Genomic DNA, 20,266 nt, shown 5'->3' on the forward strand with positions numbered 1-20,266 from the left:
CAGATTCGAGCCCGGGGCCCCTGCACCTGAGCAATGCTCCTGGCAGCAGGGACCACTGTCACCATCCAGGAACAAACAGCCCTTCCAACCCTGTCCCGGAGGCCAGATCAAGAGCCACCCGTAGTTCAGGGCAGGAGAAAGGGTGGGTCCCCATCCTGCCCATCCCTTGAGGCTTGCTTAACCTGTCCCCAGGCCACTGATGGGGAGACAGAAGAAAGCAGATTCAGGCCCTCTCTCCACAGCCCCTGGCAGCAATCCCAGACTCCATGAGGAAGCAGGAGGTGCACACGGGCAGGGAGGCTGGCCAGGGCCATGGTGCTGCCTCCCCAGCCGAGCAGGTAAAAGCCCTAGTGGACCTGCTGGCCGGGAAGGGCAGTCAGGGCTCCCAGGCCCCGCAGCCCCCTGACAGGACGCCAGAGTCCCCGCTGAGGCCCCATGGCAATGGTAAGCAGACAGACAGGGATCCCTGGGCCCTCTTCCCCTCCCTCTTCCCCTCCCCCACCCCCCCATCCCTCACCTCTGGCTTTTGTCCAGCAGACTTGAGGATACAGAGGCACCGAGAGGCCCTTCTGAACAGGATGGGAGGCAGCCCTGAGCTGGGAAGCCCCTCCCCCAGGTTGACCAGCCTCCTGCTGGTGGAGGGCCTGATGGACCTGCAGCTGAGGGAACACGACTTCACGCAGGTGGAGGCCACGCGTGGGGGCTGGTGCTCCGACAGGACCATCGCCCTGGACAGGCTCTTCCTGCCTCTGTCGCGAGTGTCCATCCCGCCCCGCATCTCCATCACCATTGGGGTGGCTGGCGTGGGCAAGACCACCCTGGTGAGGAACTTTGTCCACCTCTGGGCCCAGGGGCAGATGGGCAAGGACTTCTCGCTGGTGCTGCCTTTGACCTTCCGTGATCTCAACACCCATGAGAAGCTGTCTGCAGACAGACTTGTCCGCTCTGTCTTCCCACACGCGGGGGAGACTGGCCTGGCGTCAGCAGCCCTAACCAAAGTCCTCCTCGTCCTGGACAGCCTGGATGAGTGTAAGATGCCCCTCGACTTCTCCAACACCGTGGCCTGCAGAGACCCCAAGAAGGAGATTCAAGTGGACCATCTGATCACCAACATCATCCGGGGCAACCTCTTCCCAGGTGTTTCTGTCTGGGTCACCTCCCGCCCCAGCGCAGCTGGCCAGATCCCGGGGGGCCTGGTAGACCGGATGACCGAGATCCGGGGCTTCAACGAGGAGGAGATCAAGATGTGTCTGGGGCAGATGTTCCCTGAGGACCAGGTCCTCTCGGGCTGGGTCCTGAGCCAGATGCAGGCTGACAGGCCCCTGTATCTGATGTGCGCTGTCCCAGCCTTCTGCCAGCTGGTGGGGTCGGTGCTGGGCCACCTGTACTGCAACAGGCCAGGGCCCCAGGATGCAGAGCTATGGCCTCCGAGAACCCTGTGTGAACTCTACTCATGGTACTTCAGAATGTCCCTCAGCAGGGAGGGGCAGGAGAAGGGCAAGGCAAGCCCCCGCATCGAGCAGCTGGCCCACGGCTGCCGCAAGATGGTGGGGACACTGGGCCGGCTGGCCTTCCACGGGCTGGTCAGGAAGAAGTACGTGTTCTATGAGCCAGACCTCAAGGTGTTCGGCGTGGACCTTGCTCTGCTGCAGACTGCCCTGTGCAGCTGCTTCCTGCAGCGGGAGGAGACCCTGGCCTCCTCGGCAGCCTACTACTTCACCCACCTGTCCCTGCAGGAGTTTGTGGCAGCTGCCTACTACTACAGCACGTCCAAGAGGGCCATCTTCGACCTCTTCACCGAGGGTGGCATGTCCTGGCCCCGGCTTGGCTTCCTCACGCACTTCAGGAGTGCGGCCCAGAGGGCCATGCAGGCCGAGGATGGGCGGCTCGACGTCTTCCTGCGCTTCCTCTCAGGCCTCTTGTCTCCGAGGGTCAACGCGCTGCTGGCTGGCTCCCTGCTGACCCAGGGCGAGCACCAGGGCTACCGGGCCCAGGTGGCCGAGCTCCTGAAGGGCTGCCTGCGCCCCAACATGGTGGTCTGCGCCCGGGCCATCAACGTCCTGCACTGCCTGTGCGAGCTGCAGCACACAGAGCTGGCCCACAGCGTGGAGGAGGCCATGGCAAGCGGGGGCCTGGCCAGGCTGACCAGCCCCCAACACCGCGCTGCCCTGGCCTACCTCCTGCAGGTGTCCGATGTCTGCGCCCAGGAGGCCAACCTGCCCCTGTACCTCAGCCAGGGGGTCCTCCAGAGCCTGCTGCCCCAGCTGCTGTACTGCCGGAGTCTGAGGTGGGCACCAGGGTGGGGCTGTGTGGGGCGTGTGGGCAGAGGAGACAGCGGGGACCTGGAGGGCTCCTCCCCTCCACCACGCCCCTCTGTGTCCATGTCCTAGGGCTGCTGTTAACAAAGGACCACAGCCTGGGTGTCTTAAAATGACATGTTATTCTCTCCCAGTTCTGGAGGCTAGAGTCTAAGATCAAGGTGTCAGCAGGGCTGTAAGGTGTCAGCAGGGCTGTGCTCCCTCTGAAACCTGTAGGGGAGGATCCTTGGATCATTTCTGGCCTCTCTAGCCTTCAGTGTTTGCTGGCAATACTTGGCTTGTAGATGCATCACCACAGTCTCTGCCCTGCGAGGTCACATAGCCACCTTCTCCGTGTCTGTCTTCATGTAGAGCTCTCCTCTCTTGTGAGGACACCAGTTACACTGGGTTACAGGCCACCCCACTCCACCTCATCTTAACTCATTACCCTGCAATGACCCTATTTCCAAATAAGGTCACATTCTTGAGGCACTGGGGGGGTTATGACACCAACATATCTTATAGGGGGACACAATTCAACCACAATTCAACACCCTGTAAACCATCCCAGTGCTGACAGCCCACACCCATTCACTCCACTCTCAGCCGATCACCCTCTGTCCACTCTCTGGACCTTGGTGGGGGGAGGGGAAGGCTTAGGACAAGGGTCATTCAGGACCTCAGAGTAGCTTCTACATCCTCAGAAGGAGGAGAGCTAGCAACTGGTGTCCTGCACACACATACAGACTGCGGGGCTGCTGGGAAGACATCCTTGTGGGTAGGAAGCCCAGGGTTTACACCACTGAGCCTCCCAAGTCACTCTTGTAGGAAAACTCTGAGCATGTGGGTGTGCTGGCACGGATCTCTGAGCCTCACAGTGGGGGCTGCACTGGGATGGAGAGGAGGGGGAAGGAAAGGATCTCAGCCTGGGTGTCTGTGTAGCGCCCCCTCCGCTGCCTTGATGCCAGCCCTCTGCCAGGGGCCTCATCCCACCTGCCCATGGGCGGTGGGACTATTCATTATTGCTGTTCCTCCTGACCAGGCTGGACACCAACCAGTTCCAGGACCCCGTGATGGAACTGCTGGGCAGTGTGCTGAGCGGGAAGGACTGTCGCATTCAGAGGATCAGGTAATGCCGACCCAGGAGACCCTGCTCAGGCTGCCCACCTGCCTCGGTGTCCAGGGCTCTTTTCACATCCTCCTCTCTGCTCAAATGGCCAGGGGTGCTTTCAAAGTGAAGTGTCTTTGAGGTGTGTGGCTCAGGATGCAGACTGCTTGTTTCTGCTCATTCCAGAAAGTTCCAGAGGCTCAGGTACCTCATCTGTAGGAAGAGGGAAAGGATACGATATGGGTCAGATACTATCGTGGATACAGAACCATTTCTCCAGATGCTGTCTGTGCGGACATACCGCCAAGCCTGATTTACTCTAAATGCCTCACAAAGTTTGCCCTCAAATGGTATTTTGAGCACAGGATTGCATCTTTAAATAACACACAAATTTTTAAATTAAAAAAAATTAATATTAATTAAAACAATTTAAAATTTAAACATTGCATCTTTAATGACATAATTAGATGAGAGTTTATATGCTGATTGCAGAACTGATCTATGTGCTAATGAAATCACTCCTGCATTGGGTTGGCCAAAAAGTTCGTTTGAGTTTTTCTACATCATCTTATGAAAAACCCGAACAAACTTTTTGGCCAACCCAATAACATCCAAGTGTGAGTTAACACCCTGATTTGTAGTTGAATCGATGTGATGACCTGAGGGTGGCTTTAGGAGAACTAGGGAGGTGAGTTTAGAGAACAGGACCCAGAGAGTAATTTTTCATCCTCACACAAGCCTCCAGCTTTTCAAATAATCTTTATCTGAGGAGACAAGAATATACAATGAGTCCGGAGCAAAAGTAAGTCTTTGAGGATAGTGGTTAGAGTAGTGGTGAGCCCCATGTGACCTTGGACAGACACCTCTGTGCCTAAGAAGGGTAAACGGTATGGGTTCAGGGGTCCCCATGACCACTCTCAGGTTCAGTAAACTCACAGAACTTAGAAAACCAACTATACCCACAATTACGGTTCATTACACTGAAAGGATACACATTAAAATCTGCAAAGGGAACGGCCCTTGGGGCAGGGTCCCAGAGACCAGGCCAAGCTTCCAGCCGCCCTATCCCAGCGGAGCTGAACAGAGAGCGCTTCCTACTCCCAGAGACCATGTGTGACAACACACAAGGAGCATTCCAACCAGGGAAGCTCACCCAAGCCTTGGTGTCCAGGGTTGTTACTGGGGGTTGGTCATGAAGACACACCTGCCCACCGCATGCTGACCTTAGTCTCCAGCCCCTCCAGAGGTCAAGCTGACACTGCATGACCATAAATCCCATTGTGAGATAGACTATCCATCAAGGCCCAAGGCCCCCAGGTAAACAGAGACATTCCTACCAGGCAGGACATTCCAAGGGCTTAGAGGTCACCTCTCAGGAGCAGGGGCCAAGGTTAATCCTTTACTGCACACTGCCTCTTAGGGCTGCCACGAGGCTACATGAGTTAATTCACGGAAAGTGCTCAGGACAGGACAGCCACAGAGGAAGCACCGTGTAAGAGCCAGCTGTTAACTAGCAGGATCCTCTTGTTAGTCAGAAATTTAAATGCAATCTCTTTGAAAGAAACAAAATAATGACAATTTCTCATTATGCATATAGTTTCCTTCATGAGAACCTTCAGCAAAATAGCCAACTTTCAGTGTTTTGCTTAAAGGAATCTAGATGGTACTCAGAGATTTTTCTGAACAAAGCCAAAAACTCCTTCTCTGGCCACACTCTCTCCTTCACCTCTCTATAGTCGGTCCTCAGTGCCACAGCCCTGTTCGAAACCTCCAAGGCATCCTTCATGAAATATTGTTTATAAAATGTTACAAAAGTCCTGGGGGTAGGGGATGGGGACGGAGGCTCTCTAGAAGCTGAGAACAGTTATATAGAAGGTGGTGGTCTGGATGAACAGTCTTCAAACGTTTTTTAAGCGATAGAACGCTTTTTTAAAGTGGCATATGAGGGACTTCCCTGGTGGCACAGTGGTTAAGAATCCGCCTGCCAATGCAGGGGACTCGGGTTCGAGCCCTGGTCTGGGAAGATCCCACAGGCCGCGGAGCAGCTAAGCCCGGGCACCACAACTACTGGGCCTGCGCTCTAGGGCCCGCAAGCCACAACTACTGAGCCCACGTGCCACAACTACTGAAGCTTGCGTGCCTAGAGCCCATGCTCCGCAACGAGAAGCCACTGCTGTGAGAAGCCCATGCACTGCAACGAAGAGTAGCCCCCACTTGCTTCAACGAGAGAAAGCCCACGCGCAGCAACGAAGACCCAACGCCACCAAATATAAATTAATTAATTTTTTAAAAAGTGGCATATGAGGCAGAATCCCAATTAGACAGGCAGACAAAAGGGGGGCTGCTGGGATTGAAAGAAGTGGGAGGCAGAGCCTAGGCACTTGGTTTCCCCTCAGCCTCCTGAAGCTTTTCTGAAGAAACTTAGGGTCCATTGAAACATAGCTTGAAAAGCACTGGGGAATTCCAATTGTATCCCATGGGGCTGCCTCACATTTTAAAATGTCTAAGAAACTGTAAAGAACCTCAACAGATATCATTTCTGAAACTCGGTGTATGAAGCAACATTAAGTGGATCCCCAGCGTGTTCCTGGAATGCCTTTTTTTGGCCACATCACGTGTCTTGTGGGATCTTAGTTCCTTGACCAGGGATCAAACCCATGCCCTCGGCAATGAAAACAGAATCTTAACCACTGGACAACCGGGGAATTCCCTGGAATGCCCTTTCAAGGCAGATACAGACGTACATTTTGTTACTTCAAAGTTAATTTTATAATAACTCTACCATTTTCCTTTCTTGGATTAGAGAAAGGGCTGGGGTCAGGGGTGTGCTGGAACCGACTTCAGCCACCAGTTCATGAGAGCTGATTGTTACATTTTCAGAATTTTTACAAGCTGAGAGTGCTTGAAATTGGCCATGATGGGAGTATTTACACCATGGAAATTAGCCAACCCAACAAATCATGATTTTTGTATTTTGTTTTTTCCTGACAGCTGGTTTTCCAGCACACCCCTGGCTGGGAATCCCATGGTAGTCTTCAGTAATTGCCCGTACCCTCTGCTGCGCTGTTGGGGTAGAAGCTGTTGTGCTGGTCTGGTCATACTTCCCACTGGGACCCTCTGCTGGTGTGAGGGTCTGTCTGCCCACTCTGGCCCTACCTTGCCCATCTCAGAGGCTTTCCTGGGCCTGGCTTACCCGATCTCCACCTGAGTCCAGGCCCTGATGATGCTATGGTGGATGACAGGTTTGGATCCCAGGCCTCGTGTTGCAGGATAGGTGGCAAGATTTACAGATCTTCATTAACTACTCCTTTCCCTCTCTTTGGGCAGCTTGGCTGAGAACCAGATCAGTAACAAAGGGGCAAAAGCTCTGGCCAGATCCCTCCTCGTCAACAGAAGTCTGACCACTCTGGAGTAAGTAGGACCCTTCACCCCTGGGACAGGGAGAGAGTGTGAGCCATCTTGTGAAGTCCCCTAGACCACACTCTTCCCAGGATGGGTTGGAAGGACAGCTGAGCAAGCAAAGTCTTGACTCCTGCTCAGCTGCTGGGACTCACCCAGTGAAGTGCCAGAATTTTGGCCTTGAACCTGGTGTTACCATCTCCTCTTCACACTTGGCCCAAGCCCACTAGTCCAACAGATCCTGCTTTCTTCTCCCCATCACATGGGGCCATCTTGGGGAACTCCTTCCTTGATCGCCTAAATAAGGATCTCTGCCCCAGTTCTACCGAACGTGAAATCCTAAACCCTGATGCATTACTTTCGAGGAGCATGGATTTAAAGGTCTATGTAACTTCTGTTCCTCCTTCCCTCTCTGGGAATTGGCTAAAAGAGAATGGTTCTTCCTCTCTCTTCCTCTGCCAGCCTCCGCAGTAACTCCATTGGACCTCAAGGTGCCAAGGCACTGGCAGATGCTCTGAAGATCAACCGCACTCTGGCCTCTCTGAGGTACGTGTCACCCGCTCCCTGTCTCTCCGCCCCCAGGAGGTGGCCCAGAGAACCCTCTCATCAGGTGCCACCCATGGAGTGGGAGGTAATTTAAAATGGCGACCGTGAGATACTAGCTCCCACCCAGTGGATGCCAGGGGATCTTGTACCCTAAGCAAGTTTCTAAGTTCAGCTCTTCCCTAGTCATTGTGCCTGTGTTTATGGCCTGAACAGGGGATGGAGGAGAAGAGGGGTGGAGGTACATGGAGGTTTGAAGGACAAAGTAATCTATGAGGAAAAGTTCTTGTCCTCCATTGAGTAGGAAATCCCCAAGGCCATGGCATCAGAATGATCCCCTGTGGTGTTTTCCAAGACACTGAAATTCCATCTTCCAGATGGTTCCTATGGTGTGGTGTGGTTTGCTGGGCTCCTTTTAGGGGCCAGTGGTTGTATCCATCCTTAGCGGAGTGTGTCCTGTCATTTTGTTTTGTCTTGTTCATTTATGTATTTATTTTTATTGAGGCGAAATTCACATAAAATTCACCATTTTAAAGTGTACAATTCAATGGCATTTAGTATATTCACAGTTGTGCAACCAACACCTCTATCTAGTTCCAAAATATTTGCATCACCCTAAAGGGAGACACTATACCCATTAGCAATCACTTCCCATTCTCCCCTCTCCTCCCCCCAGCCCCTGGCAACCACCAATCTGCTTTCTGCCTGTATGTTTACCTATTCTGGATATTTCATATAAATGGAATCAAACAATAAGACTTTTTGAGTCTATCTTCTTTCACTTAGAATAATGTTTTCAAGGTTCATCCACGTTGTAGCATGTGCCAGTATTTCATTCCATTTCATGGCTGAATAATATTCCATTACATGGACAGACCACAATTTGTTTATCCATTCATCAGCTGATGGACACTTGGGTTGTTTCCACCTAGTGGCTATTGTGCTGTACACATCTCTGTACAAGTATTTGAGGACTTTTTTTCAATCCTTTTGGGTAGATATAGGTAGGAGTGGAATTTGCTGGGTCACATGGTATCCCTATGTTTAACCTTTTGAATAACTGTCAGACTGCTTTCCTCAAAGGCCATACCATTTGACATTCCCACCAGCAGCAGATGAGGGTTCCAATTTCTCCACATCCTCACAAACACCTGGGTGCTGTGGCTTTTAGCTGTAACTGGGACTATCAATGACCTTGTCATTGTGATCCAGATACCATGGGCACACTGTCCCCAGTCAGCAGGCAAGTGCTTAGAGACCCAGAGGAAAACCTAAGGCCAAAGCAGCAGTGGGAAGGGCCACTTGTTTTCCCACTTCCTGGGTAGTGGAGGTGAAGGCATGCCAGGCACCCTCCTATGCTCCATCAGTGATGCACCTCTTTGCTTCCACAGCCTCCAGAGCAACAGGATCAGGGATGATGGTGCCAGGTCCATGGCTGAGGCCTTGGCTGCCAACCGGACCCTCTCCGTGCTGCAGTGAGTGGGCATGCTGGAGGGCAGAGAACGTTTTCTCTTCTCTCTTCTCCTTCAAGGGCCTGTTTTCTGCATGGAGGGATGGATGGGACAAAGCCCTAAGGCTTTCTGATCCATCTGGATGGCCCCTGGAAAACCTGAAGTCCACTGCTTTTCCAGAGAACAGGTGTGGGGGAAATAATTAAAAATAAAGCCTCCTGCCAACCCAGAAAATCCTCTTCACAAATGTAGAAAAGTACGAAACAGCTTAATTACTGGAATAAGCATTCAGCTAGCCTGCAATGAGCATCAAAGGCAATCCACCAATGGGATGGCAAAGACAGAAAAGAATCTCACCCTTTCCTACAGTCGAGCAGATACAACCCATTACATAAGTGTTTTCAAGGAAAACCACAACTTGCCCTCAAATAAGAGGACTGGACAGAACCATTTGTCACACTTAACCTATACTAAATTTGCCTGTTATTTGGGGGTAGCCATCTGTGTTTGCTACCTGCCTTTATCCCAAGGAAAATGAAAACTTCTCACATCTTTATGACCAGCAGGTACTTACAGCTTGGAGCAGGTGCTCTCTTACTTGATGTGCACAGTTCAAAGAGATGGCTCCAAGGCCCTTACAAAAGATATTCCTAGGCTATAAACTTGCCAAGAGGTTTACTTCTAGGTCTTAAAAAGATTTACATACTCTCAAAGGGACAGGGAAAGGATTTACAATCCCAAGTTTTCTCAAGGAAATACTCTAAGGGAGGGGAGGGGAGGGTTTTTTTTTTCCCTTTGTAACCAGGGAAAATTCCATTTTGTTTAGAGTGTATTTAGCCTCACACAGAAGAGGTCCTGCCCTGCCTGTCCTTCTAGGATGAGCACAGGAGTTCTCCTGTAACATCTCCCTCCTCCACATTTAGTATAAGAGGAAGAAGCTTTTGAAAACAAGGCGCCTAAGCGAGGGTCTGCCCTTGGGAGGACTGTAGGGTTGCAGGGCAGGCTGCTGGCTGGTCTGAATGGAGGCAGACTTCTGAGTGTTGAGAAGGCTGGTCAGGTGAGGGGCCACTGGGACTTCTACGTGGAAATCTCAGTTTGAAGGTTCCTGGATATTAACAGTGTCCGCTGGTCACTGCTTTCTGGCCCCTGAAGGGAAGGCCCAATGGTCCTTGCCTCTTAACTCTTCACATCAGTCTGTTAGCAACACTTTGGCAACAAACCACAGACCTTTCCTGGAGACCCCTCCCCCCATGCTGCGATAAACAGAGACGGCACTTGAGTAGTCTCTGACCTCTCACCTTGAACCAGACTGTCCTTGGCCTGGGAATGGCTGTGACCAGCTTTGCTGAAGGATCCCTCTCCTACAGCCTGCAGAAGAACAGCATCGGGCCAGTGGGAACCCAGCAGATGGCAGATGCCCTGAAGCGGAACAGGAGTCTGAAGGAGCTCATGTGAGAAATGCAGAAGGGCCAAACTGGTATCCTCCATGCCTGGCACAATGCCCAGCCCATCACAAATATTTGTGAACAAGGGGTTGGATGGATGGGTGGATGGATGGATGAGTGGGCAGATGAGTGGGTGGGTGAGTGCATGGATGGATGAATGGATGAGTGAGTGAGTGGGTGAGTGGATGGATGAATGAATGTGTGGGCACAAGATAGCTGGCTTTGGACTCCAAAGCCCTGGAGCAGGAGAATGGAGATCCAGATTCCCAGGAATGAGTGAGCCCCAACTGTCTCAGACTCACATTTACTGCCTTCCCAGCTGGTAGAAGAAAACACCATCCCAGCCACCTTCACATAAAGTATCACAAATACCCCTCACTAAAGAGTTGGCCCTGCCAACCCTGTCAAGGAGTCAAGAAAGACTTTGCTACCTTGATCTCTTACGGAGGCTACCCACCAACCAGCCTCAGGCAGAAGAAACTGTGCCCCGGGCACCCTTGAGACAACAGAGACAGCCCTTCCCTGGAGGGCTTCCTGGACTCTGATCCCCCAGCTTCGCCCTACCAGGCTGCTCCACCCATGTCCCATCTCTTGCAGGTTCTCCAGTAACAGCATTGGCGATGGAGGTGCCAAGGCCCTGGCGGAGGCCCTGAAGGTGGACCAGGGCCTGAAGAGCCTGGAGTGAGTCTCCAGGGGTGGCTGTGGGCAGAGGGTGACTCCCCACCTGGGTTCCCCATCCAGCAGGTGGGTGGGTCCTGGAGGAGGGCTGTCAGTCAGGACCACTTCCCTGTCAGAACCCAACCAACCACCGACCCTGGGCATACTGTGATCTTAGTGTCTGTCCCTCCAGCCCACTCCAGTGGACAGTCAGGGTCGGCGCTGGTTCTGGAATTTTCAGTGACAAGCACTGAGTGCACTTTAGAAGCTGGCACAGGTGGCTGCAGAGGGGGCTGGCTCCAAGGGCCTTGGTGGGGAGTGGGGAGCTCAGTGCTGTCCCCATAATGGGGACACTCAGCTTCACCACTTTCTCTGGGGGCTGCAGACACACGTCCCCCCCCACCCAGCAGCCGTCAAATCAAGGCAGTGTGTAAACTTCGGCACTGGTTGTGCTAGACCCACCTGCCCTGACCTAGCAGGAGCCGGAATGTGCAGAACGGGATGAGAAGGGCCGTGGGGGCAGCACAGGGCTCCCCCAACTCCCTGCTGAGCTCAGTGCCTGCAGCCCCAGGCTGGACTCCCTCCGCATCCTGAGACAGCCACACCAAAGTGTGCCCTGTCCTCTGTCTGCAGCCTGCAAAGCAATTCCATCAGTGACCTGGGGGTGGCAGCGCTGATGGAAGCCCTCTGCACCAACCAGACGCTCCTCAGCCTCAAGTAAGTCCCTGCCTCCCTCTCCATCTGAGGGCGTCCCTTTGGCCAGGGGGTCTGAAGGGACTTTGGGACGTGGAAGGAAAGGCTGGTGCTGAGAACCCCACCCCCCCCAACCCCCGGGGCCTGTGACGGGGAATATCTATGGTTGGGCAGCTTGGCTCTGGAGCCTGGCATCCTGCGCTCCCCCTGCTCACTGGGGAGGCAGGGGCAGCTCTGGCCCGCAGCTGGCCGTATCTGCAGCTCCCTTCCTACGGGCAAGCCTGTAGGCCCCCAAGCATGCTGGCCTGCCCCTGCCTTCACACCTCTGAGGTCCCGTCATCTTATCCTCTTCCTCCTGGACTGTCTGTCCTACTGCTGACAGTCCTGGGGGTGTGTGGGGACAGCTGGCTGGTGAGCCGTCAGAGGGGGACTTCCTAGAGCAGGCTCTTCCCACCTTGGCCCAGGTCCCACCTGGGGCTCTCAGCTTCTCACAGCCTGAGCGCCTGGCAGGCCTCCCCAGGCCTCTCCCTGCCAGAGAGAGTTCAGGGTCCTCTCTTTCCTCAGCCTGCGAGAAAACTCCATCAGCCCGGAGGGAGCCCAGGATCTGGCTCGCGCTCTCCGCACCAACAGCACCCTGAAGAGCCTGGAGTACGTGAGGGGGGCAGGTTGTGCTTCCTAAGGCTCTTTATGCCACCCAGGGCCTCACTCACCCAGAGCTGGGAGTTGACAGCAGACCCTCGGCACCCCCGCCATTGTTGTGAGAAGGACCTGGTTGGTGGGGGGACTGGGAGACCTGCTGCCCGGTGGCAACCCTGACACAAGTCCCCCTCTCTATGTCACAAATTACAGGAGGATGAAGTGAGTGGCAACACTCTCCCTGCCCTGACCCCCCAACCCCCACTCCCTGGCAACAATATATGAGCAAGTGGGAGGGGCTCCCAGCACAGGGATCAGGAATGAGTGAGTCCCCGGGCGGCTCCGCCACCTCCTGGCAGGTGACCTGTCATGGAAGCTCACTGAGCAAAGCCTGCCCCCTGCCCCCCACCCCCCGTGGGGTTGCCAGGATGCAGTTCAATGGTCCAGGACACGTGCTGGGCACAGCACCTGGCACATTCAAGTACCCCAAGAGCGTGAGCCAGGCAATCCCAGGAGACGCGATGAAGTCCTAGGGTGGGGGGTCAGGGACAACACGGCAGAGGTCTGGATCCCCCAGTGAGCAAGAATGGGGGCTGCACTGCCAGCTTCCGCTCACTTGCCCCTGTTCGCCTCCTCCCAGCCTGACAGCCAACTTGCTCCACGACCAGGGCGCCCAGGCCATCGCCGCGGCAGTGAGAGAAAACCGCGCCCTCACATCCCTTCAGTGAGTCTTCGACACACCCTCCCTGCCCTGTCCATTTGTCCGCTCCCAGAGCTGCAGGACCACACTCAAACCAGGGGAGGCAGAAGGCCAAGTCCGGCTTAGGGCCCTGCCCCGCCCCCCCCCACGCCGGCCAGCAACATGGCCTCAGGGCCTCTAGGCTGTGCCCTGCCCCCTGCTCTGCTCCCTGGGGCCGATCCACGGAGAGAGGCCAATAGTGGGAGGTGTGTGCCCACGCTGTGCTTCTGTCACATGCTTCATGCAGGGCCACCTGGAGTCTATTTGAGCCTGTCCCTGTGCCCTCCACTAACCAGAGTGCACGTAGGCCCCTTGGGACTAGCCTGAGGGGGGCTGCAGGCATTCTGCCCACCTTGGTCAGGACCCCATTCCCTGTGGTCACTCTCCCAGGAGAAGCCCCTTCTTTCTGGAGCCCCTAGGACCTCCTGGGCTCTGCCCTGGGCCACGCAGTCATGTGTGTGTGTCTGCCCAGCCTGCAGTGGAACTTTATCCAGGCCGGCGCCGCCAGGGCCCTGGGACAAGCACTACAGCTCAACACGAGCCTGACCAGCCTTGAGTAAGTGGGGCCTCTGCAGGGGGGGAGAGGGGGCAGGGAAATCCGCAACCTCGGTGCCCACCAGGTGCAGGGCTCACACCCTCAGCACACAGCCTTCTCTGCTCTAAGGCCAGCAGGCAGGTTTCGATCTCATCTGCTATTTAAAAAAAAAACAGCTTTGTTGAGGGCTTTCCTGGTGGCGCAGTGGTTGAGAGTCCGCCTGCCCAGGCAGGGGACACGGGTTCATGCCCGGGTCCAGGAGGATCCCACATGCCGCGGAGTGGCTGGGCCCGTGAACCATGGCCGCTGAGGCTGCGGGTCCGGAGCCTGTGCTCCACAGCGGGAGGGGCCACAACAGTGAGAGGCCCGCGTACCGAAAAAAAACAAAACAGCTTTGTTGAGATATAATACACCCATTTAAGGCGTACACGTCGCTGGTTTCTAGTATATTCACAGAGTTGTGCAATATCAATTTTAGGACCTTTCAATCACCCCAAAAGAAACTTCATACTCATTAGCAGTCACTCCCCATTCCCCCACCCCCAACCAAGTCCCCCAGTTCCCTAATCTACTGTCTCTATGGATTAACCTGTTTTGGACATTTCATGTAAATGAAGTCTTTCGTGACTCATGTCTTTCATCTAGTATAATGTTTTCAAGGTTCATCTGCATTGCAGCATGTATCAGTACTTCATTCCTTTTTATGAGTAAATAATATTCCACTGCATGGATAGACATGTTTATCCACTCACCCACTGACGGACACTTGGATTGTTTCCACTATTTGGCTATTATGAATAATGCTGCTGTGAGCATTCATGCAGAAGTTTCCGTGTGGACACATGCTTTTAATTCTCTTGTGTGTACACCTGGGAGCAGAACTGCTGGGTCAGATGGTCACTCCGTGTTTAACCTTTGAGCCACATCTGCTTTTCATGCCGAATACTTCTCCCTCAACTTCCAAGATATCCCTTGTCTGGCTGGTCCTTCTGTTTGACTCTGAATATGGTACTCCTCAAGGTTCTGTCCTGGGTCATCTTCCCTTGAATGATGTCTCTTTCTAGAAGCTCCTCCTCACCCAGGGCTCCAATTCCCTTCAAAGTCCTGGTGACCCCCACATCTATAGCTCAGACCTCTCTCCTGAGCTCCAGACCCACGTGTCCACTGCCCACTCCACTTCCCACTGGGTGGACCTGACTTATCTCCCCCAGAAGTCTGCTTCTTGGTTCCTCACCTTGTGAGGGGATCCAGCAACCAACTGTGCAAGCTAGAAACATCACCTTCTCACTTCCCACCTGCACCCCATCTCCAAATCCTGTCAATTCTTCTCCCAGTGTTCCACCCGCCCACCCTCTACCCTCATGGCCGCTGTCCAGGCCGCCAGCAGCACTCACCTGCATCACTGCCACAGCCTCCACATCCGTCCATCCTCATACTGCTGGCCAAAGATCTTTCCCAAACGTAAATCTGTTCCCATCCTAGACAAGATGTTTAAACGGCTGCCTGGTGCCTGCAGAGTGAAGTCCAACCCTTAGCGTGGCTTCCAATGCCCCTAGATCTGCTTCCTTTGCACCCCCTCAGCCTCATTACACACTCCAGCAACTCAACTCAATTTCTTTGGGTTCCTTAGATGTGCCAGGCCCTCCCCCCTCTCTCACCTGCAGGTTTGGTTTAGACCTATTTCTGCTGGGCAGCCTCTGTGACCACACTGGGGAAGGAGACTCCATAGGGCCCTCCCAGCACCCTGCAGTTGGTAACTCTCATCTCATAGGTCTCCCCACCTGAGTCCCAAGAAGCTGGAACTGGGCTTGCTGGCACCCAACATACTCAAATGTCTGTTAAAATTATCACTGCAAGCTGCCCCCTCAAACATACCAACATCCACTTGAACTAAACTCTTAATCATTTATTGCTCCAGGGCCTGCCACTTTCCTCCAACATGGAAGTAAAGGGGGGGGGGGAAGATGTAAAACACTGAACAGCAAGAACGGCCCGAGGATTGAGCGCTTTGATTTTCTGGATGGCTTTGCAAAGCACACCAAGCTCTTATTGACAGTATGTCCACGTGTCCCTTTTCTGGTTTGGCTCTGACAGTCCAGACTCATGCAGATCCCAGACCCCTGAGCACATGCATTAGGTGGCCACGGGGCTGCAGTGGCCACACAGGAGGCACAGTGATCCCCAGGGTGACCCTGGGAAGATGGTCTGCTATGGTGTATGTGGTTTCATTTAAATCTAGAAGGTCCATGCTCAGCATGTCCTGCCACAGTGTTGGCCCCTGTTCCGTGCACCCAGAGTTCAGGCTCTATGTTCAGTTTACAGGAAAACGCCATCGGGGACGAAGGCGCTTCTGCAGTGGCCAGTGCGCTAAAGGCGAACACAGCCCTCACTGCTCTCTAGTAAGTCTTGACATGCACAGCAGCCCAGGAAGCTGGCCCTTAACCATCCTTTCACATTAACCGTCGTTTTTGTTTCCTAGTCAAGGAAGGTGGGTTTGATTTTCCTAATACTAGCAACTGGGTCACCGGATATCTAGAAAGAACTAGGGGTGCAGGGAGTATTACCCCCCCAAACTCTCCAGGAGACCACCTCTACTTCCTATATCCATAGCATCCAGATCTCTGTCTAGCATCAGTGCAGACAGGAGATGCAGCGTTCTTTGGATAGACCAGGGCCAACAACTTTCAGTGCTATTTCACCACTTTCAGCCCTAAGTCAAGGGGTAGTGGAAATGAAGGGTGAGTATGGATGCAGTTGGACCCGCGTGAGTATGAAGGCCAGAGAGGCTGCCTGTCTGTGTTGACTGCATCTCCTTTTACAGTCTCCAGGTGGCCTCCATTGGTGCCCCTGGGGCCCAGGCACTCGGGGAGGCCCTGGCTGTGAACAGAACCTTGGAGATTCTTGAGTAAGTATTCCAGTCTCTGGCTACAGCCTCTTGCCCAAAGAAACCAAGCTGTTAACTCAAAATGAATAGATATGGAAGGGGGAAACATACATGGAAACTCCCAAATCATTTAAATATCTTCACGTACATCGGGCAGGCCCCAGCTTCCCCAACCCCATGTCACCCCTTTTCCTGGGAGTCACTCGTTGGTCCTCTCCTTGGCCTTGCCCAGGCTGAACATGTCCCCAGGCCTGGGGTGGCCAGTGGCCACTGACCCAGTCTGTGAGAAGATCAAACCTGGGGCCCCAATCTCTGTGGGGCTCTCAGGATGTCTGGGTCATCCCTGCTCCTGCAGTTCTGTGGGTCCAAGCACACGGGCACCTCTGGATGCAGGGTTGGCACTCTGGTCTCGGCCCAGCTCTTTCTTTGGAATGAAAACGGAGGATAAGAGTTCCAACAAACCACCAGGTTGGGCCGGCCTCACCCCTCCCTGCATCCTGCTCCCCAGAGCCAATTTCCGTTCTGTGCCCGGGAGTGAGGAAGGAGCGACTTCACTGTACCGCCACCCCCCGTGGTTACTAAGTAACTCATGCTCACCTGAAGAGGTACCGTGTTCACCTCTCAACTGTCACTGTGCCTTAGGGTTCCCGTCTTTCCCAACAGCTTAAGAGGAAATGCCATTGGGGTGGCCGGAGCCAAAGCCCTGGCGAATGCTCTAAAGGTCAACTCAAGTCTCCAAAGACTCAAGTGAGTGGTTGTATAGACCTACCTGCGCCTTAGAACAGCAGACTTCTTCTCTTCTGGAACCTCCCCCGTGGCATAAGACGTGCTTGATTTCCTCTGTAGCTGCTTCCTTCCTAGTACGAATAGCTGACACTATTCTGATTACTATAGTCCATATGGTGGATGGGTTTGTTCACTTCTGAATTTTTGGTCTTATGTCCTCCACGGCACCTGGACGAGACAACCTGGCAACCTGCAGACACAGGTCTCAGGGTTAAATGCCACTTTGCTGTTGCTATGGCGCCTGTGGACAAAGCAGTCTCAGACTATCCCCCCAAGATAGTGCAGTGCTGCTTCCTGGGGAGTGTTCTTCTGTCCTGAATGGCTCACTGTGGTGTCTCCATCTCTTCTCTGCCTAGTCTCCAAGAGAATTCCTTGGGAATGGACGGGGCGATATGTGTTGCCACCGCACTGTCTGGAAACCACGGGCTACAGCACATCAAGTGAGTGGGGCTTGGCAGCATCTGCCCGTTCCTACCATCCTTGCTCACCCTTAGAACTGCTCCCAGGGCAGACCCTGCCTTCCACCTGAGTCTCGGAGCCAGATGACTTCCAGACCCCTTAGCAGCTCTGCAAGGGAACTAAGTATAAGAGGGAGCCATGCTGAGCCTTGTCCACGGGAGGAATCCTGGAAGCACAAAGGTTTCACACCGGGTTCTGCATTTTATGTAGTGACCATCTGTGCTTTACTAATGAGAATCTTCAGGCCTCCAGCCCTTCAGTCAATTTCTCAAGCCCTGTCCTAATCCTTCTCTTCTAGTCTCCAGGGAAATCACATTGGAGAATCTGGTGCCAGGATGATCTCAGAGGCTATCAAGACAAATGCCTCCTCGTGCACTGTTGAAATGTGAGCAAAACAAGTTCCTGGTGGACCAGGCAGAAGAACGGCAGAGACACAGCTGGAAGCTTTCCAACAAAAAGACCACTTTCCAGGGTGCCTTCCTGTGTTCTGGGAATGATGCTGACCTGCAGGAGAGCTGGTCTCCTGCAAGGAGACAGGAGTGGTGCTGCCAAAGGAGGACACAAGCACCTCTCCTGGTCCAGGGTCAGTCCAGGCAGGGGAGCGATGAACACTGTGCTACAGCACAAGGAAAGGAGGGTCTTCCTCCAAGGGGATCAGGGACAGGCCTCAGAACTCAGCAAGTAAGAAGCCAGTCGGAGCCATTTATATCCTGAGGTCTTCATGTGCCCCTACTTTTTCTTATCATTACTGCCCTTTTCCACTGACCTGGCTAAAATCATCCCCCTCACTCTGAAATGAGTTGCCATCTTCAAGCCCATGAAGAGAATCAATTTGGCATCTGTGACAGAGGGGACCTCTCTTTCTTTTCTCAAGACAAAAAAACAGGTTTTAGGAGTATGATCCTTAGAGTCATATGGAAAAATTATGAAAAAATTTTAAAGAGAAATGAAGGCTTTAATTATAGGATTCTGGAGACAGAGACAAAAAAAGTTCTCAAGGTTTTTGCCATCTTTTATCCATTACAAAATCTCTGATTTTGTCTGCTATATGTCATTTGGAATCTGGTATAGTGGTTATCAATAGCACATTAAATGTCAATGCCATAATATATATTAGGCTTCCCAAAGCACTACTGTGGCTACAGCTTCCCTGTAAAGGCAAGAAACCCGAGCTTCCATGTGGCATAAATTCCCTCAGATGTCTGTCCGTGTTGAAAGGAAAAATATTCCAAATGGACATCACAGCTCTCATCGACTAAATAACCAAGGAAAATGCTTATGAAAATTATAAAGTAATTATCACTTTTAAATTTGAATAGGAACTATGTTCCAAATGTTCCTTTAAAAATTAGTATTTGGGCAAGAATCATCATTGGATGATAAAACCATGGATGAAAGCCTATTAAGGAAGAAAATCACACAGTCTCAAAGTATCACCCCACAGAGGGGTATTTACAAAGGTTCCTTAAAAATGGAGACATTTTGGTACTTCCCTGGTGGCACAGTGGCTAAGAATCTGCCTGCAAATGCAAGGGACACAGGTTCCCCTGTGTCCCTTCCTCTGGCCGGGGAAGATCCCACATGCCACGGAGTAACTAAGCCCGTGTGCCACACCTACCGAGCCTGAGCTCTAGAGCCTGCGAGCCACAACTACTGAGCCCACATGCCACAACTACTGAAGCCCACATGCCTAGAGCCTGTGCTCCGCAACAAGAGAAGCCACTGCAATGAGAAGCCCGTGCACCGCAACGAAGAGTAGCCCCTGCTCGCTATAACTAGAGAAAGCCTGCGTGCAGCAATGAAGACCCAACACAGCCAAAAATAAATAAATTAATAAAAAAAAGGAGACATTATGCAAGTGCTGCCTTAGCAAAGTGATCGAACTTAACATCACAGATAATGGGACAAATGGACATCATGTGCTCCCATTGTGATGCGCGGAGGAGGACACATCACTGATGTATTTTATTCTTGCCAAAAATGTCTACTTGAATCTAATCATGAATGAACAGTCAGACAAAATCCAAATGGAGGGGCATTCTGGGGGAAAAAAAGGAAAAACTAGCCGCACCTCTTAAAAAAACGTCAACATCATGAACAATACAAAAGGCTGGGGACTATTTTAAATGAAAGGATATTATTAAAGAGTCATAACAACTTAAGATCTTTGACTGGATCCTAGACTAGAGGGAAAAAATCAGCTATAAAGAACATTATTTGGAGGTTGGGGACATTTGAACATAGGTCTAGTTATAGTCTTCACTGGACTACTGGTTTTGAAAGATATTTTTGCTGGGTATAGAATTCCAGGGTGACAGTTTTTTCTTTCAGCACTTTCAAGATGTTGCTATACTGTCTTCTGGTTTGCACTGTTTCTGGCTAAGTTGAGAATGTGACAGACAGTAGTTGCAGTAGCCAAATGCTAGAGAAAGCTGTGCCTTTGCAGGAACCTAGCACTGGAGAAAACTCAGGGGCCAAAGCAGTGGAGAAAAAAGTGTGCTCTCCAGGAACTTCGAAAGCCAGCCACACTGGGAATTGGAAGTAAAGGCCCCTCTTCTCTCCTTCAAAGTCTCTCTAGCACCCTACTGACGAGGTTTAACATCTTGCTGACTAGCAAAGGAGAGATATTTAAAA

General features: G+C 52.6%; 1 protein-coding gene across 1 annotated transcript; it reads left to right on the forward strand.

Annotated features, from left to right (window-relative positions):
• Positions 1 to 45: 45 nt before the first annotated feature.
• Positions 46 to 18,021, forward strand: NLRC3 (NLR family CARD domain containing 3; the record flags this gene model as incomplete). Its single annotated transcript, XM_082644747.1, has 17 exons — positions 46 to 444; positions 538 to 2,287; positions 3,340 to 3,426; positions 6,733 to 6,816; positions 7,267 to 7,350; positions 8,739 to 8,822; positions 10,166 to 10,249; positions 10,841 to 10,924; positions 11,534 to 11,617; positions 12,158 to 12,241; positions 12,870 to 12,953; positions 13,441 to 13,524; positions 15,819 to 15,902; positions 16,325 to 16,408; positions 17,051 to 17,134; positions 17,530 to 17,613; positions 17,931 to 18,021. Exons 1-17 carry the CDS (start codon positions 267 to 269, stop codon positions 18,019 to 18,021), a joined length of 3,198 nt encoding a protein of 1,065 aa, XP_082500873.1. The 5' UTR covers positions 46 to 266.
• Positions 18,022 to 20,266: the final 2,245 nt, after the last annotated feature.

This window comes from Mesoplodon mirus (genome assembly GCF_964341445.2).
Source record: "Mesoplodon mirus genome assembly, chromosome: 15".
NCBI classification, from domain to species: domain Eukaryota; kingdom Metazoa; phylum Chordata; class Mammalia; order Artiodactyla; family Ziphiidae; genus Mesoplodon; species Mesoplodon mirus.